General features: G+C 35.1%; 1 protein-coding gene across 4 annotated transcripts; it reads right to left on the minus strand.

Moving 5' to 3' along the window:
• Positions 1-724: 724 nt before the first annotated feature.
• LOC128242705 (solute carrier family 35 member C2-like) lies at positions 725-15,601 on the minus strand. 4 transcript variants are annotated; one of them, XM_052959962.1, is made up of 11 exons: positions 15,368-15,455; positions 14,504-14,552; positions 9,937-10,246; positions 9,471-9,621; positions 8,951-9,014; positions 8,073-8,145; positions 7,591-7,759; positions 5,594-5,677; positions 5,232-5,407; positions 4,459-4,582; positions 725-3,516 (listed from the first exon to the last, which is right to left on the minus strand). In XM_052959962.1, exons 3-11 carry the CDS (start codon positions 10,153-10,155, stop codon positions 3,395-3,397), a joined length of 1,182 nt encoding a protein of 393 aa, XP_052815922.1. In that variant the 5' UTR covers positions 10,156-10,246; positions 14,504-14,552; positions 15,368-15,455; the 3' UTR covers positions 725-3,394. The 4 variants fall into 4 exon arrangements, with proteins under 4 accessions (XP_052815922.1, XP_052815923.1, XP_052815921.1 ...); XM_052959963.1 differs by lacking the exons at positions 14,504-14,552; positions 15,368-15,455 and adding an exon at positions 15,511-15,601; XM_052959961.1 differs by lacking the exons at positions 14,504-14,552; positions 15,368-15,455 and adding an exon at positions 12,197-12,283.
• Positions 15,602-18,346: the final 2,745 nt, after the last annotated feature.

Below are 18,346 nucleotides of genomic sequence, written 5' to 3' on the forward strand. Positions count from 1 at the left end.
ACTGCCTTTATAAAGTTACCCAATGCCTAGTTATTTCCTAATGTTTGATGTGACAATTTTTAATATAACCCTCCCATGGTCTAAAAATAAATTCTTGCTAACTCAGTTGCAAGCACACAATAGAGGCTTGTAAAATGCTGTTTAAAATCTAATTAAACGCAAAAATCTAGAAATAGAAATTTAAGTAAACTGGATACAGTTAATCATACGACGTATTAAAAACACGGAAAAAAATATTTGGATTATAGTTGATATGATCTTGTTGACTTTTTGTCAAAAGACCACAACTGCAGACTGGTGTAAACACCAATTTTTATTTTGTATTATGAAATAAATATAAGATGCCATGGAGGGTGATAGGATGTAATGTTAACCTTTGAATTTGTTTATGTAAACTATATACTATCTCCCTCAATGGCATCTGATAATTATATAATATTATAGTGGTTGGTGAATGCCAGAAAAATGTAACACATCAACACAATTCTCTAATAATAAAAAAATGTTTCTATTAAAGATAAAATGTAGTATTCTGTTTTTTTTGCAATGATTAAGCAATTTCAGCATACTTTTTTAGTACAAGTGACATGTTAATAGGTCAGATTATCTCCCAATAAAATTATATTGATACTTGAAATGGGTGCAGTGCAATCAGACATCTAAACTTGACCCAGTGTCATCAATATGAAGGCGCATTTTCCATCATAGAAAACAAAATAATAGCAATATTTATCCAATTTTTAATAAAAATAGATTCATTTTGAACATGGGCTAACAAACACAGTCAAGTACAAGGAGGTCCTCAGCTCCTTGGGGGGCATAACAACAAACACATAATAATAATCAAGACCAGTGAAAACATCAAGTAGACTACATTTCATGTTGTTTGGCAATAGTATCGGAATGTATTACAGTATTGTTTAAGGCTTTTTTGCATGTCCAGTATTTCTTCTCTAATTTTCCTCAATTTTAATACACACATGTATGACTAGAACAAACAAGAGATGTTAGTGAAACATTTATGCCCCCTTGGGAGCCAAATTGTTAGTAGGATTTGGACACTTAAATAAAATATGGACACTTACAGTCACACTGACCTTGACCTTTGACCCACTGACCTCAAAATCAATAGGGTTCATCTGCTGGTCATGACCAATAAGCCTACCTAGTATGAGGTCCCTGGGTCAAAGCGTTCTCAAGTTATTGATCGGAAACCGTTTTTCATGTTAAGGTCACACTGACCTTGACCTTTGACCCACTGACCTCAAAATCAATAGGGTTCATCTGCTGGTCATGACCAATACACCTACCAAGTATGAGGTTCCTGGGTCAAAGCGTTCTCAAGTTATTGATCGGAAACCGTTTTTCATGTAAAGGTCACACTGACCTTGACCTTTGACCCACTGACCTCAAAATCAATAGGGTTCATCTGCTGGTGATGACCAATACACATACCAAGTATGAGGTCCCTCGGTCAAAGCGTTCTCAAGTTATTGATCGGAAACCGTTTTTCATGTTAAGGTCACACTGACCTTGACCTTTGACCCACTGACCTCAAAATCAATAGGGTTCATCTGCTGGTCATGACCAATACACCTACCAAGTATGAGGTTCCTGGGTCAAAGCGTTCTCAAGTTATTGATCGGAAACCGTTTTTCATGTAAAGGTCACACTGACCTTGACCTTTGACCCACTGACCTCAAAATCAATAGGGTTCATCTGCTGGTGATGACCAATACACATACCAAGTATGAGGTCCCTCGGTCAAAGCGTTCTCAAGTTATTGATCGGAAACCATTTGGTATTCCGACCGACCGACAGACAGACCGACCGACATGTGCAAAACAAACCGTTTTTCATGTTAAGGTCACACTGACCTTGACCTTTGACCCACTGACCTCAAAATCAATAGGGTTCATCTGCTGGTCATGACCAATACACCTACCAAGTATGAGGTTCCTGGGTCAAAGCGTTCTCAAGTTATTGATCGGAAACCGTTTTTCATGTAAAGGTCACACTGACCTTGACCTTTGACCCACTGACCTCAAAATCAATAGGGTTCATCTGCTGGTGATGACCAATACACATACCAAGTATGAGGTCCCTCGGTCAAAGCGTTCTCAAGTTATTGATCGGAAACCATTTGGTATTCCGACCGACCGACAGACAGACCGACCGACATGTGCAAAACAATATACCCCACTTTTTTCAAAAGGGGGCATAAAAATCTAAACATGGAATCACATGAAACATTAATGCAGTTGGTCCTGAACATGAGCAATTTACCTGAAATTTATGACAAAAATTGTGGCGTTGTCTGTGAAAATGAGTCGTGCGGAATAATTCACCCTGACAACATTACATGAAATTTAACCAAGTGACAAGATAACTAGACAAATGAATAACAATGATAACAATAGAATTAAAGAAACTTTAAAAAATAAATAAGCTGTGATTGCCAGGGCACGATACGGGCAAAAATATCAGTGTCACTTTTGACTTCAAAGTACTTGTTTTACAGTTAACATCACAAGTATAGCTGTATAAATTTTTGGTGTTGACCACACAATTTAAAGCTCAAAAAATAACATCTGCCTTCACATTTACAAGAAATGTTAATTGCTATATTTCCCTCATATCAAAATAAAAAAAATCCCTCATGTAAACACAGCAACAAGGCAATGTTAATGTAACTGTGGAAGACTCTATCCTTCATGTATACCAAGACAGGACTATCTTAAGCTTATCAGGCAATATTAATGCAATCTGTCCCTGACAGTAATCAAGAAAAGTTGATGCCATTTGTCTATAACTGTAACCAGGAAAAGGTGATGCCATCTGTCCGTGACAGTAACCAGGCAATATTAATGCCATCTGTACCTAACAGTAACCAGGAAAAATTGATGCCATCTATCCCTGACAGTAATCAGGAAAAGGTGATGCCATATGTCCCTGACAGTAATCAGGCAATGATGATGCAATCTGGGCCTGACAGTAATCAGGAAAAGGTGATGCCATATGTCCCTGACAGTAACCAGGCAATGATGATGCAATCTGGGCCTGACAGTAACCAGAAAAAGTTGATGCCATCGGTCCCTGACAGTAACCAAGCAATGATGATTCAATCTGGGCCTGACAGTAACCAGAAAAAAGTTGATGCCATCGGTCCCTGACAGTAACCAGGCAATGATGATTCAATTTGGGCCTGACAGTAACCAGAAAAAAGTTGATGCCATCTGTCCCTGACAGTAACCAGGCAATGATTTTTCAATCTGGGCCTGACAGTAACCAGAAAAAGTTGATGCCATTTGTCCCTGACAGTAACCAGGAAAAATTGATGAAATCTGTCCCTGACAGACACCAGGCAATGTCAATGCAAGCTGTCAGTGTAATGTTATCTGTCCCTGACATTAAATATTTCATCTTCGTCATCTTCACTGATGTTAGCGGTGTTGTCAAGGTTTAGCATTCGTATACGTTCTGCTCCATTTTGAGAAGGACTGGACGTTTCCTGCCCTGGAAAGCAAGAATGAGTATATGTTTTACTTAAGGTGTCACAATATCATTTATTTACACACTTGTTGTGATTGCATCAATAAGTGTGTAGCATTTCCATTGCATTCGTATTCAGATGTAATGTTGCTGAATACCTCTGACGCTTCAAAATCCATGCTCGTGATTGGTTAAATGGCACTTGAATTGTGGTAAAATTGAAGTTAAAACAGCTGATTTTATACAGTGTTAAATGTCGAGCATTATGTTTCAGCGTTTTAAGTTTGATTATCCAAAAGAAATTTTTGCAACAAAAAAACTAATAAACTTTGAACACTTAGAATTGTGGTTATTTGTTATACCAATTGAACTGACATTGATCTGCAATAAAGTTACCATGCTAGTCACCACAACTTGGCATTCTGTCACAACAAATGATATTGCAGTGAAATATTTTAGCAACAAATTATACTGAAATTTTATTTCATATCTGGAGAGTTCTGATAAGTAAAAACTTTAAATATCACAATTGTGATGAATACCCTCAAACACCCGCTGGAAACAGAATAGTTGGTACATGACGAGTTGTGGAATTAAACAGTGAAGTGTGAAAGAATTGGCTGGTGCACAATGGTTCATGCTAACCAACACTCCTATGAAGTTTCATGAAAGTATGTGCAACTCTTTTGGTGCTGCATGTGACACAAGAATTGTCAGACCATTTTTTTATAAATCAAGGGCAATGTGACATATAGCACCCAGATATATCTATCCTGCGGTATGATTAAATAAAAATAAGGTGGGAAGGTATTAAAAACAACTTAAACCTAAAACATACTTTTGAATAAAATGGTTACTATCCACAGTTTTTGCGCGTTCATTATAAAACTAAAAGTGATAAAATATTAGAGCCACAGTATCATTTAACACTCAGAAAGCCTTGAATGAAATTATAATTATACTTACTATGTAGGGCTTTCAGCACAACATGTAGAATGATTCCCAAGAGACAAACGAAGAGGCCGACACCATTCACAGCATTCATCGTGTCTCCATTAATCATATGGGCTAGCAGCAGTGTGCACAGCTCCTGGGAACAAAACAGCAGATGGTTTAACTGAAGTTTTATAATAAACACTGCTATACATAATCAGGTGAAATATCAAGTTCTCTAATGGCAAGGGAAGAAACTCCAATAATGCATCCTGAAGTTGAAGGATTTATGAACATGAATCATATAAGTATTTTAGTCATAACATTACAAATCTTAACTCTGTAAGCATATCACAGATGGTAAAAAGCTATTTATTCAAATTTAAAAAAAAATGCTCGCACAAAAAAAACTTCAAAGATATGCTAGACAATTGTATCAATAGTGTTTTCTTTACAATTTTTTCTCTAAAGATTCTTATAAGATTAAATTAATAGTGTTATGATGAACATGTACCATAATCATTCAAGAGCTTTTATAGTGTAAAATATACAGTTTTAAAATGTAAAATATATACAGTTTTAAAATACATGGATATTTACATAATATCAAGAAACTTCTTTGATTCATTCATGATATCACATCCACTTCTGATTGTAAACAAAGTTCCCAGCAGGAATCAAACCCAGGTTTCTCTAAAACCTTAACCACTTAACCATCACTACTTATTGAATGACCCGGTAAAAGTTTAAAGCACTCTCACACTTCACAAATGAAGCATCCCCAACACAAACTTAAGATACAGTACCTTAAATATTCCGGAGATGGAGAGGGTGAGGCTAGAAGTCTGTGAGAGCAGGAGAAACTCGCTGAACTCCAGCATGAACGCGAGGAACGCACCAAGGAGGACAAGACTGCAGTTTCTTAGAAGTATCTCATAGTCATTGAACCGGAAAAATTGGTCTGTTGTAGCCAGGGGTACACCTGGGTGGCAGATAGATATATGGTGTACAGACAGGAGATATCCAATGTCATTTTTCAAGCTGAGGAGATTCATTACTTGTAACACTTGGTTGTAATCAAATAAAGAAATTAATTTTAATTCCCTGCCTAGGCATCACTTACATCTGATTTCAATTTTTGAAAGAAGTTTTGATGAAGATATATTACCTTCAAATGCTATAGAGAGAGGGATCAAGCCGACAATCATCCAGGGTTGTATGTGGTACATAGTGTCTAGTGGGTGGTGCAGACCTGACCAAGGAAACACCACATTATTAAAACATTCTCAAGTATCAGATATTCGACTAAAAAAATGTTCTTGTGTTTCATACGAGACGTTCTATAATCTATACGACATGAAACATCCTCCCATCCCCACAATTTTGCGAGTCGCTTCTTATTTATTCTTATTCTAGGCATCCTGGGTTCTGTTACAATACAGATTGGAAAGCTTAAGATCCTAAATTTCAAGGTGTAAACCCTGATTTTGGCGTCAACAAAAATATCATAGGAACATAAAGATTCTGCCCATAACATTATGGGTGTCCTTGAGCACTCTTAAGCAGCGTAAACTTTACAACTAAGATCTTATTGAAACAGGCCCCTGGGTTTGATTCCCACCCAGTCTGGAGAGCCAGACAAGAAGGTCGCATCTGGGTACTTTTGTTTGCCCAAGAACTCAAGACCACACTCAGGCTTAACATTGTACACAGATGTAAAACATAAATCAATTATATGATTGACTATTCTTTGTACAGTCGAACCCCATTGTATCAAACTCGCTTGGCTTGCATTCGCCGTTGGCTCGAACTGGATGTAAAGGACTGATTGCTATATTCTGAACGTAAACGCCCCGTTTGGCTCTCAATTTTCAAGGCTCGAGGTTATTTCACCGGTCCCTTGGACTTTGAGCCAACGGGGTTCCACTGTAATTCTGATTTGCCAAAAGGGCAATGCATAATATAGAAAAACAAAATTTGTGAAACAAATATAGAAATATAGAAAAACTGTGAGAAAGGACTGCACTTCATAAACAAGAAATTATGAATGTATCATTTAAGTGGGAGGGTACAATAACATAAGATAAGATAAGATAAGGTCATTACTAATAAAATATATTCCTAAAGTGCACTTCCTATGTACCAAGTTGAGAACAATACCTCTTAAATTGCGGAAGTAGTTCATCCCTTAGACTTCAGTATAGCTACAACATAATTATTAAATTAAAGTGCACATAACCCTTAAACAATTCAGTCACCACTGACGATAATTGTCTACTGCACTTATATACTTAATGGTGATCTTGTGTATGGTTTCAGAACAATTGCTCGTTAACTACACTACGGAAGTGGTTAACTCCACAAATGCACATGAGGGAGGCCATAACAGTAAAACTCAAGTTCAGTTTCAAGCATATATATCTTCACAAAGACACTGTGGAAAAAGTTCACTCCACAAACTATCTAAAACCAAAGTGAAAATTAATCAAATGGACATTACTCTTGAGTGACTTTGGCACAACTGATGAATAATGTGTCACACATGTAAGAACACTTCATAGTGAACATGTGTACCAAATTTCAGAACAATCTGTATTTAAATGTGAAAGTACCGGTAGTGTGCTCCTAAAACATCTGTGACACAGACCAATCAACCAGCCAGCCAACCAAATAATGAGGCAAATAAACCCACTTCAAACTTTCTTTGCAAGGGGTTAACAGTAAGATTAAAGGAGGTATGACTTTCAGCATTGTAGCAGGTCTTTTGCAGACACATGGAAATTTGACATTATATCAAACGCATTTATTCAAACACAGAGATATCCTCAATGGCTGTCTTTGTTTTGGCCAAATTTAAAAATAAGGAAATTATTTCTAAAAACAAATATTACTATTTCGTCATATAATTAGACTCCCAAACTGTTCATGTATGAAAAAGTTAACGTTTTCATAAAGAAACAACTTAACATACATGTATTTTTACTGTCTATTTTTAAAGCATTCTAGTTAATTCAAACGGTGAAAAAAAAAAAGCTGGATTTTGATCGCCACTTTGACTCTACTTTCTTTTACATGAATACAATAAACTATGATAAAACTATTAATATACCAGGTTCTGTCTGTACACATATTATTGTTAGATGAGACATTTAGCTACGATCTCACCTAGCTCATTTTTCTGCATGACAACCTGTGCTAGAGTCCAGCGAAGGCCCGACAGTACAGAGGCGGTCATGACCATCGAAAATCCCTCTAGGTTAAACTGCGTCGAATGGTACGTGAACATAAACAGCCCTGTCGCTATAAATAGCACTACAAACAAAAGCGACCAACGCTGAAAAGTTTTTAAAAATATTGAATTAAAAGCGAAAAAATATACATGTACTGGTACAAAGTACTTCGTGTTTCTTGACACTTTCTGGCGTTTATTTAAGAAGGAAATCGATACCAGTAATTGAAAACTTGTTGACGTAAAAATGTTTTATGTTTTTCTATCTTTTATGGATCCAAATAAGAAAATCCTCAACAGATCATACATAACAAGCAAACATGTTACATGTAATATCTATTCTTTTTTGCAACATTTAACTTTTTAATGTTTTATTTTCTATTTTATTTTTCACATTTACCATTAACCATTTCCTTACCCATTTTTCTAATCTCATGATTACAGCAAACATCAGTATAAATATCACAGCTGAAGACTTTGACATTGTGTATCTGAAAATTACAAGAAATGTGTATAAACTCACAGTCACTAAAATAAGAATTTACATGTACATCACCAAGTGTACATCACCAATTTTGTGCTTTGAAATTGTAATAGGCCTGGCTACTGTATAGAAATTGTAAACTTTGAATAAGGCTGACAGACATTTACACAGTGTCAGGCTTATTGCTTGCGCTAATTTGCAAAACAGCATCATAGAGTCTTATGCATCCTCGAATTAGTTCAATCTTTTCCAAAAATACTAAGTATAGGCCCCAATATCAAGAAAATACTCAAGTCAAATCTCAGACTCAACTTATTTTACTGCATACCATCATAAGTTATTGATAATCATATGTTTTAACACCTCTTAAAACCGCTTCCTCTCACAGGATAAGTTGATTAGAAATCTCAGTCAAGATTCCAAAGAAAAAAATCTATAACATAAAATGTACAACTCAAATGTTTTTTTTAACTATCACACAAGTATATACTTTGCCCTAGAACATGTTGTCCTTGAAATATTGACAATAGGTTTTTGATCAACATGTTCTATGAAAAATATGTTTTTAAAGTAGTAAAAATGTAAAATATTTTGAATCCTACTGTGCTTTTATCTGGTAAAATGAGTTGAGACTGAGATTTAGATTTGACTTGAGTATTTTTGTGATCTTGGGCCCAGGACTGTATTACAAAATACATGTATATACCTGAATTTTACATCATTACATGCTATAATCTTTGTATATGCTGCTGCTCAATCTCCATAACATTCATGTTACAAACATAACTTCGCAATTACCGGTAAGCACTTACAAAGAAACTGTTATAAACTCAAAACTCCAGTTTGAAAGACCTATGTCTAAAGCACTTGTTATTCCTGAAAAAGAGAACAGTACTACATACATATGGGCTGTTAAGTTCACCTGCTTCGCCAAAATTAATTGGAAATATCCTATGTTCTAAATCAGACATTTAGTCATTTGCCTCAAATGAAGTACCGGTAAAAAAAACTTAAAACATACCTAATTCATGATGAGATAATTACATATAACAAGCAAGACACCTCAAGTACAAAATAAGTTGGATGACTTTACTGTCCCAAACATTAAGCAAAATAAAACAACAAATGTATCAAATAACACAATCATTTTTAAGCAGTTAGCTAGCTGCTAATCTCGACGGTGTTATAAGTTTGTAACAACGTAAATATTTTCCTTCCTAACTTTATAATTGTAGACATTTTTGTATATAATTTGTAGATCTTAGCATACATGAAACTTATGATAGACATGTAGAGAAATTTCAAAAGGAAATAAAATTGTTATCAGCAAACCTGCAGGAGCGACCCGTTTACAGTAAGGTCCCCAGGGTAGGACGACCCGTGGTTTCTTTGTTACTAACTCCATGACAACCCTCACCACAGCAGACAGGGAGAACTTGAACAGGAGATGCGCCATCGTCAGGGACAGTGGGTAGTTCCAGTGCTAAAAAAATTATAGCCAAAAGGTGAAATAAGCAGACATTATTATAAGTGATTATTATTTCATACATAATAATAAATCCGTAGTTTTTGTAAATAGTTTTTACTGTAATTCTAAAAGCAAAATTCATTTTTTTTCACTTTTGGTCTTGGAAGAATTCCATTAAGTCAAACTTCAGCCAACTTTTCATATTTGTATTAATTATTGTCCTTGGTTAACTTAAAAAGTTACTGGAATATAACATATAAAATCTAGTAATAACTCATAAGACTATAGAATGAACAGGTTAGAGTTTAAGGATTTCAAACATGATAGTACCTTTATAAACCTTTGGTTGTAGAATGTTAGGCCAATGGAAAACACATAGTAAAATAGCACCAGAAAAACCGTCTTCACAGCCAGAGTCACAAATGCCACAGAGATGAGGGATTTCTTCACTTTCTCTGCCTCTGGGCCCACAGAGGTTCTCAGTTTTACCAGTTTGAGATGGGCGGCCGTCTCAAGGTCCCGCAGCGTCTTGTGGGACTGGGTCATCATGCAACAGATGTGGGAAACTGGTTTGGATCGGCCTTGTTCTAAGAACTTTAGAAGAAATTTATGTCATGTTGGCGCCGTCAAGTTGACTGTTCTGAAATAAAAATAGGAAGCTTTTAATAAAAAGTTATTGTTAGCAGTCTTTGCCTTAAAAAAAATTCAGCACTTTTCCTTTCGGGCAAGTAATTGAAGAAAACCACTTGCCCAAAAACAGTTTTACTTGCCCAAAATAATTTAAAAAAAACGCAACAAAAATCAAATTGTACTGTTCATTTATTCCCTAAACGATAACAGCAAATTGAAAACAAGGTATTCAGTCATCTCTAAGTCATCATCATCATGACCATCCTCATCAGAATCATCAAAATACTTTAATTCATATTTGTAACCAAACCATGAACGAGAGAAGTATTTCATTAATAAGCGTCCATGTGTCGGGCAGACGCTTAGAAGCTTATAAATTTATTATTTAATTAATAAGAGTCTAAGCACCAAGCTTATTATTATTATCTTATTAGATGCTTATTTAATGAATACTAGAAATGCTGAGCATGCGGAATGCTGTGATGTCACCAATTCATACCTAAATATACGAAAGCCAATATTTAGAAAGTTCATTCAGTATTTGGGAATTGTTGCTAAAGAAATTATGAAAACTGAAATTTTTTGACTTGTCCAAAACAGTATTTACTTGTCTCGGGCTTCGGGCAACCCAGTTACGATGAAGACTGTTGTTAGTCATAAATATCATTTATGCTTGACTTTAGTCATAATTCAACTTAACTTAAGCACAATTCAGTTAGTATTGGGCAAAATGACAATGTGCATTATATGCGCATGTAACCTATAGAAGGTGAAGTGAATAAATGTATGTTTAGATGCATTACAATTGAACCAGTCTTAAAACATGTGCTGATGTCTGTTCTGTTTTGTTCTGGTATCAAAACAGAGGTTGTGAAATACTACTTTGTGGCTACATTGTATGTGTACCTGTGGACTACATCTTTAAGGCCTTTGTTCATTGTAAAAGTGAAGAGCAACATGTACGATAGCACGAGTCTGGTGACTACGGTATCGTTAACAATTTAATTTAATCATAATTGGAAAGATGAAAATCTTGAACTAGCTGCCGAGTAATTTGCTATGTTTAACACCTCTCACATTTCATTAAATGTAAAATATTTAAATAACAACATGAAAAAAATGAAGATATTGTCATAGTTTGTGACAAGTATCCACCATCTTAAATCACTTGGGTTCTCACTGCATCACTTACAGCTATTTATTTACTATGTCCAGGTCATTAATTGCAGACTTTGTGTATAAATATTTTATGAAATGTCACATCAGAAAAATATGCTGTATGTAAACAGATTGATGGATAACAAATAAGCAATTGAAAAAGAACTCAAATTGTATGTCTTAATTAACAGATTAAGATTTTATTCATTTTTTTAAAAGACGAGTACTTGTTAATCGCGCAGCCTAAAAACACAAACAATAAATACATGTATGTTAATTAAAGTGTTCTCATCGTAACTTTATGTAAATCTTTCTGGGAAAAACATCTGAACAGGCGGATTTGTATGTCAGTGACAAAGTTTTTACAGGATAGCTAGTATTTGGTACTTGTTAAAATGTGGTACCTAACCAGTAAAAGGCAGTATGTGTAGTAATAACTTCACACTAAGTGTACACCGTTTCTCAACCAATCTATTTATTTTATTGTCTTGAAACGTTTCTGGTACCAAATTAGTTCTGGCTTCCATAACTTTAATGTAGATATTTATTTTTTGATGATTGCTACACATTAAAAAAGGTAATATATAACGTGTTCGCTTAAGTTTTTTAGCTAGTACCAAACAACTGTTTTAAACGAAATATCCGAAAACATGATGTCCGAAAATACAAACATAATTTCATAACAATATACATCGTTTATCTTTTACCATTCCGCACTCAAAATATTTTCTATCAACAAACTTAACTGATTCTCATAGAACCAGTTTGTAAAGAAAAACTTTAAAAACATAACCAAATATACCAAAATATTCGCGACTTTACGGTTTCCCATAATCCATTGCGCGCGCATGACTTCCGGTAAAATGTATATAAGAAAGACGCTAGCAAATTTGAAGAAATACAACAGCAGAGATGCAGTTAATCCAATCAAAGTACCGCCTTTCGATATGGTGAGAATAAAATGTATATAAATAGTTCATATCTGTAGAAGAAATCAAAGATTTAACCCATTGTACACGATCACACTCTTAATTTATTAAGTGGGTGGAGTAAATTTGCAGAGCAGATTTCGTATATGTCGAGTTGTGAATGTACGTAAATGAAATTGAATATTTATATAAAAGTTATCCTGTCACCTGTGTAGTCTTCTGAATGATTTATAACTAGTCAGTTATGTTTAAATATTATGATGGCCACCGGGCTAGTCGCATACACCCAGGCCTGGATTTAAATCGGGGTCCAGATTGTCTTAAAACCCATCCATAAATAAGTCTGTGAGTAACTTACCTTTTTTATAAAAAAATATACTTTTTATGTTCCATTCCTTTCTTTACAGATATGATTCAAATGTGCTGATGATATCTTCTGAGATCATTACTTTCAATGAAGAACATCACTACAATTGGTTGGGCTGCTAGATAGGTAGCAACGTGATGGACAGCTAGTGCCTGTTGAAACACTATTGTTGGTTGGACATCTGTTGCTTACTGGATCGCTATTGTTTATCAGACAGCTATAATCAGTTGATTTACAAGTTTTGGTTAAACAACTTTCAATGGATGGACAAGAAGTGTTGGTTTGACCACAAGTGTTGGTTGGACTGCATTTAATGGATGAATATCTAGTTGAGCCTGATTTGACTGCAACGAAGTGATGATTGAACCGCTATTGTAGGTTGTCAGGTCATATTGGTTGGATTCCCATTGCTAGTACTTGTTGGATGCTAGTACTTGTTGGTTGAACTGTTTTTTGACTGTTATTATTGATATTCATACATATATACTATGTTATGTGCTAAGTATTCAACACCTTTTTTATGTTTATTATTATTATTATTATCATAAGAGATATTATTATTTAATAATCATATACATATATATATAGTTAAATATTTTTATGTCCTTGTACTTTATTTACGTTTAACATTTACGTTTTACAATGTGCATTATAATGTTTTATTATATAGATAATTAAATAAATATTAATATTTTAATTCTATACAACCATTTGTTTTTGTTTTGCTATAATTTGTATGAAAGTATCAGACATTTTCTACAGAAATAATAAATTTGTCATAATCCTCCCCCCCCCCCTCCCCCAAAAAAACAAACAAAAAAACCCAAAAAACAAACAGAGCTCATGGTGTTCATTATATGCGGATTCTAATGAAAATGAATAAGTTGAATTGCATCATTGAATGTATGATTCTTCGTTGAATTTGATGAGATCTCCTACCAACTGACCTTGAGGGACCTGCACCTTTAAAACTGCAATCTCACAGATTAACTGATTTATCAGCTATCTTACATCACTGGTTTACAGACTTTTTTGTCAAAACGGTCAAGAAATGTAAAAATGTTCCCTGATTTTCTATCAGCAATCTAATATCACTGGTTTTCAGACATTTTTTTTTTGTCAAAACAGTCAGTCTGTGAGAATGCAGCTTTAAACTTGAGCACTGTATTTACAATGATGAACAATCTTAGTTATGAAAATTTTAATACAGCAGCAGCAGCAGATGTATTTAATCATTCAAGTCTTTAAATATTATGTAGAATCTTGCTGGACATGAGCATATTGTTTACGGAAATTTGCACGTTTACTAAGTTTAATTTAAATCTCAAGGCTGTTTGAATTTGGGCCAAGAAAATATTCGGCCTACAGTACGCTAACGACACCTAGGCTTATTGACTATAACAATACTAAAGTAACATGATAGGAAAAAGCTCGAACCAAGGACTGCCGGTATACTAGCACAGCACTCCTACAAACTAAGTTAACCGGTTGGCTAGTTATTGCCCACAAACGTTAACTCAATTTTATGTCTTTAATATTTACCATGGGAGTTAAACAGTCATTGAAATAAAAAGAACATAGACAATCATATTGATAACAACAGCATTTTTTACAATTTAATAATACCATTATATAATTAAATAACAATAAAAATTGTCCTTGGTATGAAATAATCCCTTTAAAGGTTCATTTGCCAAGGGTTAAAAACCCCCATCTTGCTTCTTTTTGAAAAAAGTATCTTGTGTTTTGCACAAAAATATCTTGTAAAACCACTGATATAGCTGCTATCAGATCAATGGTATTAACTGCCTACTCCTGTTCAGCATCAACTTGGCAGACTCAAACAGCCACAATGAACATCTCTGAAATTAAATAAAATAGTTATATCATCATCCAAGTGAACCAGAAAAATAAGATATAAAAGACTCTAAAGAGGCTGTTAAATCTGCACTCTCACAGATTTACCATTTTGACAACTTTTTTTATTTGTTGTCTTGCTATTTCCAAGACAAAAATAAAAAAAAGTTGTAAAAATGGTATTTCTGTGAGAGTGCAGCTTAAAGAAAAATGTTTTTAGATATTTTTTTTTTTACTTAAATATGAACATCTGTGATCCGATCTTTTTTGTCAGCAGCCTTATATCACTGGTTTTATTGCATGTTTGCATAAATGGCTCGTTCGAAGACAAAAAATAAAACAGTTGTCAAAATGTTTAATCTGTGAGAGTGCAGCTTTAAAATCATTCAGATATTTAAATAGTTACAATTTACTAGTACATTATTTATCAGCTGCTATTCTAAGGCCTGTTTATTGTTTATATCAGCACAGCAGGCAACATTTAAATGCCCTTCATAATCACATTATGCTTTAAGCTTCATTTACTTGACTGCTTTAAAGCTGCATATCTTAACAATTTCACACTAAATGCAAAATATTATTCATTTAATTTAATAACAAACCCAACAAACCACAATTTTATGCATAACAATCAATATGTATTTGAACCTTTAAGAACCGCTATGAAAGTATTTACCATTATATTTGTTATTTTACCCCACCCACTTAAATGTGTACTGAAGTTGAGTATAAACGTCGAAAACTTCATTGACATTTAAAAAACACGGTTGAAATTTATAGAAAAATATACAAACTGATGTTCCTAACATGTTTTACTCACCTATCAAACTATTTTGCCACTTATGCTCTCCTTTTCACTGGTCAACATCACACACATACATTATCGATATCTAGGGTAGACATTTACCGGAAGTCATGCGCTCGCAAAGGATTATGGGAAACCGAAACTAACCGAATTGACACCTGGCATCACTTATTGTTTTATCGAATTGTTGGCTTGTTGTCGCCGTTGATCTCCTTGTACTTCGACGAATTCATTCGCCGTTATCATCTCATGTTACTACTTCTCATGCATTGTATTTTTACACTTGTTACACGAGTCCCTTTTCTCTTGAAATGCTACATCTTTTGTATTTTGAACTTCTCTGGCAGGTTCTTTGGCCAGGCGGTCGGCTAGTTCGTTTCCAACAACGTAATTGTGGCCTGGAACCCAGTGTATAGTAATTTTATTTTCTCTTTCTTTTAGAGTAGCAACTGCAGTTTTAATTTTGAGTATTGTTTATATTTTTGGTCTATTTGGAATTTCTTTTGAAAACGCTGACTTTATTGCTGCTTGACAGTCTGTGAACATATGGATGTCTTTTCTTTCTATAGTGGTCAGTTCGCTGGTAAAAGTAATGGCCGTCTCTATTCAAACAATCTCCCCGGCATAGTTATTGCTCAACTTTGAGACAGGTTTCTTGATCTGTATTGGTACTGAATTGTAGCCATCCACATACATAACTGCACCTGCTCCAGTAGGACCTGGATTGTCTAGAGTCGACCCATCAGTGAACATCAGCACGTTTTCTTTACATTCTTCAAGTATTTTGTTGATGTTTACTACTTGGGTTTCCTTACTCTCTGTGAATTATTCCCATGTAATTTCCCCCCTTGTTCGTGATAACCCGATGAAGGATTCGCTATACTCAAACTCCTTTTCAATGTCACTTAACTAGATGTGGCCCCTGAAATCTCCGAACCTACTCATAAGCATGGATAAACATGTTGGTTTTTCTCTCTTAGTTCCTCTGTGGTTTAACCATCTGTTAAAGTCCTCCTTTAGAGGATCACCTTCTCTGCTATCCGAACTGCCTCCCCTGCCTGTTTTGTTTTAATGTGGATGTTTAGCGGTAGAGTGTTTGTAAGGACTTCAAGTGTCTCTGTACTAGTGGAATGGATGCAGCCACTTTCCTTCAACATAGCCCCTCTCTGGACCCCTTCTAATAGCTTTAATTTCATTTGCGGCACAGTTGCAAGTACCTGAGCACCGAAATCCACAGCTGGGAGGACCAGTGACCTGTATAACTTCATGTAAGTTGACTGGCTGCACCCTTTGTTGCCTTCCAAGAATCTATCTAGTGATCTGAGTGCTTTAAAAGCAGAAGCAGCTCCTTCTTGTACAGCAGCTTTTCAAAACTAACTTCCTCATCTATTGTAATACTCAACAATTTCTTGTCTTTCTTGTCTTTAACAATTTCAATTTCTTGAATGCCTATGACTAGTTTCTCGGTTAGGTTAGATTTATCAACAATCACTATATAGGGCCTGTGTCTCTGGAGCTATGGTCATGTTCCACTTTTGGCACCAGGTGGTAATACTTTTCATATCTTCATTAGTTTTTTTGACCGCTTCATTTGCACTCTCGTGGCAGTTCAAAGCTGACACATCATCTGCAAACTCTGTGTGTTCTCCATTTACCGCATCCACGGCATCACGTTATTTCCCTTTTTGTCAAAACGGTTATATAAAAACGGTCAATGCACGAGAAAACTTCATTCGGTGGACCTCGCTGACGCATACGGAACTATCGTCAGATACCATGATCCAATTTGGTTACTCTCCAGTCATCAGTAGGTGGACGTTTCCGGTATATTATTATCCGGTCAACCAGGGTCTCAGAGTGTTTTGTCTCTTTAATTAATGGTAGATCAGTATATCCCAGTATTTCGTAAAAAAAGCCTGTTTGACCGGAGTCTATTCTCATTTATCAGATGTTTGACAATGATAAAAAAAGTTAAAAATTGCCATCACATTCACATCTGGCAATTTGGGCAAATCGTTGTAAAAAACTAGACAAACGAACTTTATACACAACAACAGAGTTGTAGGCAAAAGGTTTATTATTCTAATTCAACAACAAAAAAGTCGAATATTCGAATACCGACTTTGACATTCGAATACCAAACGTTTGCTCGAATATTCAAATATTCGTTAGCATCCCTAAATTAAAAACTGTACCATGTATTTGTAAAATGCACTTTTTGTATGACGAAATAAAGTGTGGCAACTCATTGGGAGAGTTAAAACTTAAGATACTGAAAGCCGGAACCCTTCAGAAAATGTTGATATATGCTCAAATATAAATTAAGGACAACAATTTTGTATAGCCTTAGTAACGCGATTCAAGAAACGTTATCATAGTGTTTGTGTTTGATTCCTTGTGGGCGTGCGGTTTTGTAGTCATTTTTCCTGTTTTCCTGGCGGTATTGGTGTGTGTTCCCACTAAATCCAGAATATTTGTTTATGCTTTAAGTGTATTTTTCTGCAATTTTGGCACCGCAAAGAGTATAATAGTTAAAATATAAGTGTTTTCAGATGGTGCCGAAACATGAGCAAGTCCCTTTAACAGCATAGGCTAAAGAAGATTTTCAAGCAGAGGTTTGCTTTATAGGTGTACTACCTTAAAGGTACTCGCTCATGTTTTGGACCAAAGACTTTTTTCACGGAAAGGCATCTGAAAACACTATATTATAATTAGATAACTCTTTACGAAATGCCGTTGGGCCATCGCTTATAAATGTGTTGATCTGAAACGCGATACTCGATAGTACGATGATGAGAACGCGAAATCACGAAAGTACGATGGTGAAAACGCGAGAGTACGATGATGAAAACGCGAAAGTACGATGATGAAAACGCGAGAGTACGATGATGAAAACGCGAGAGTACGATTATGAAAACGCCATAATATGACAGTACGATGATGATAATGCGATAAACTATCGTGTTTTCACCATCGTACTTTCGCGTTTTCACC

The sequence above is a fragment of the Mya arenaria genome, chromosome 8 (genome assembly GCF_026914265.1).
Source record: "Mya arenaria isolate MELC-2E11 chromosome 8, ASM2691426v1".
Classification (NCBI taxonomy): domain Eukaryota; kingdom Metazoa; phylum Mollusca; class Bivalvia; order Myida; family Myidae; genus Mya; species Mya arenaria.

What these genes read in the sequence shown, in the direction of transcription:
- LOC128242705 (XM_052959963.1), bottom strand. Translation starts at nt 10,155, where the DNA reads ATGATGACCCAGTCCCACAAGACGCTGCGGGACCTTGAGACGGCCGCC. An exon ending in ACAACCAAAGGTTTATAAAG is followed by an intron (nt 9,622 to 9,936) that starts GTACTATCATGT and finishes TAATTTTTTTAG; the next exon opens with CACTGGAACTACCCACTGTC. An exon ending in GAGTTTATAACAGTTTCTTT is followed by an intron (nt 8,146 to 8,950) that starts GTAAGTGCTTAC and finishes TGTAATTTTCAG; the next exon opens with ATACACAATGTCAAAGTCTT.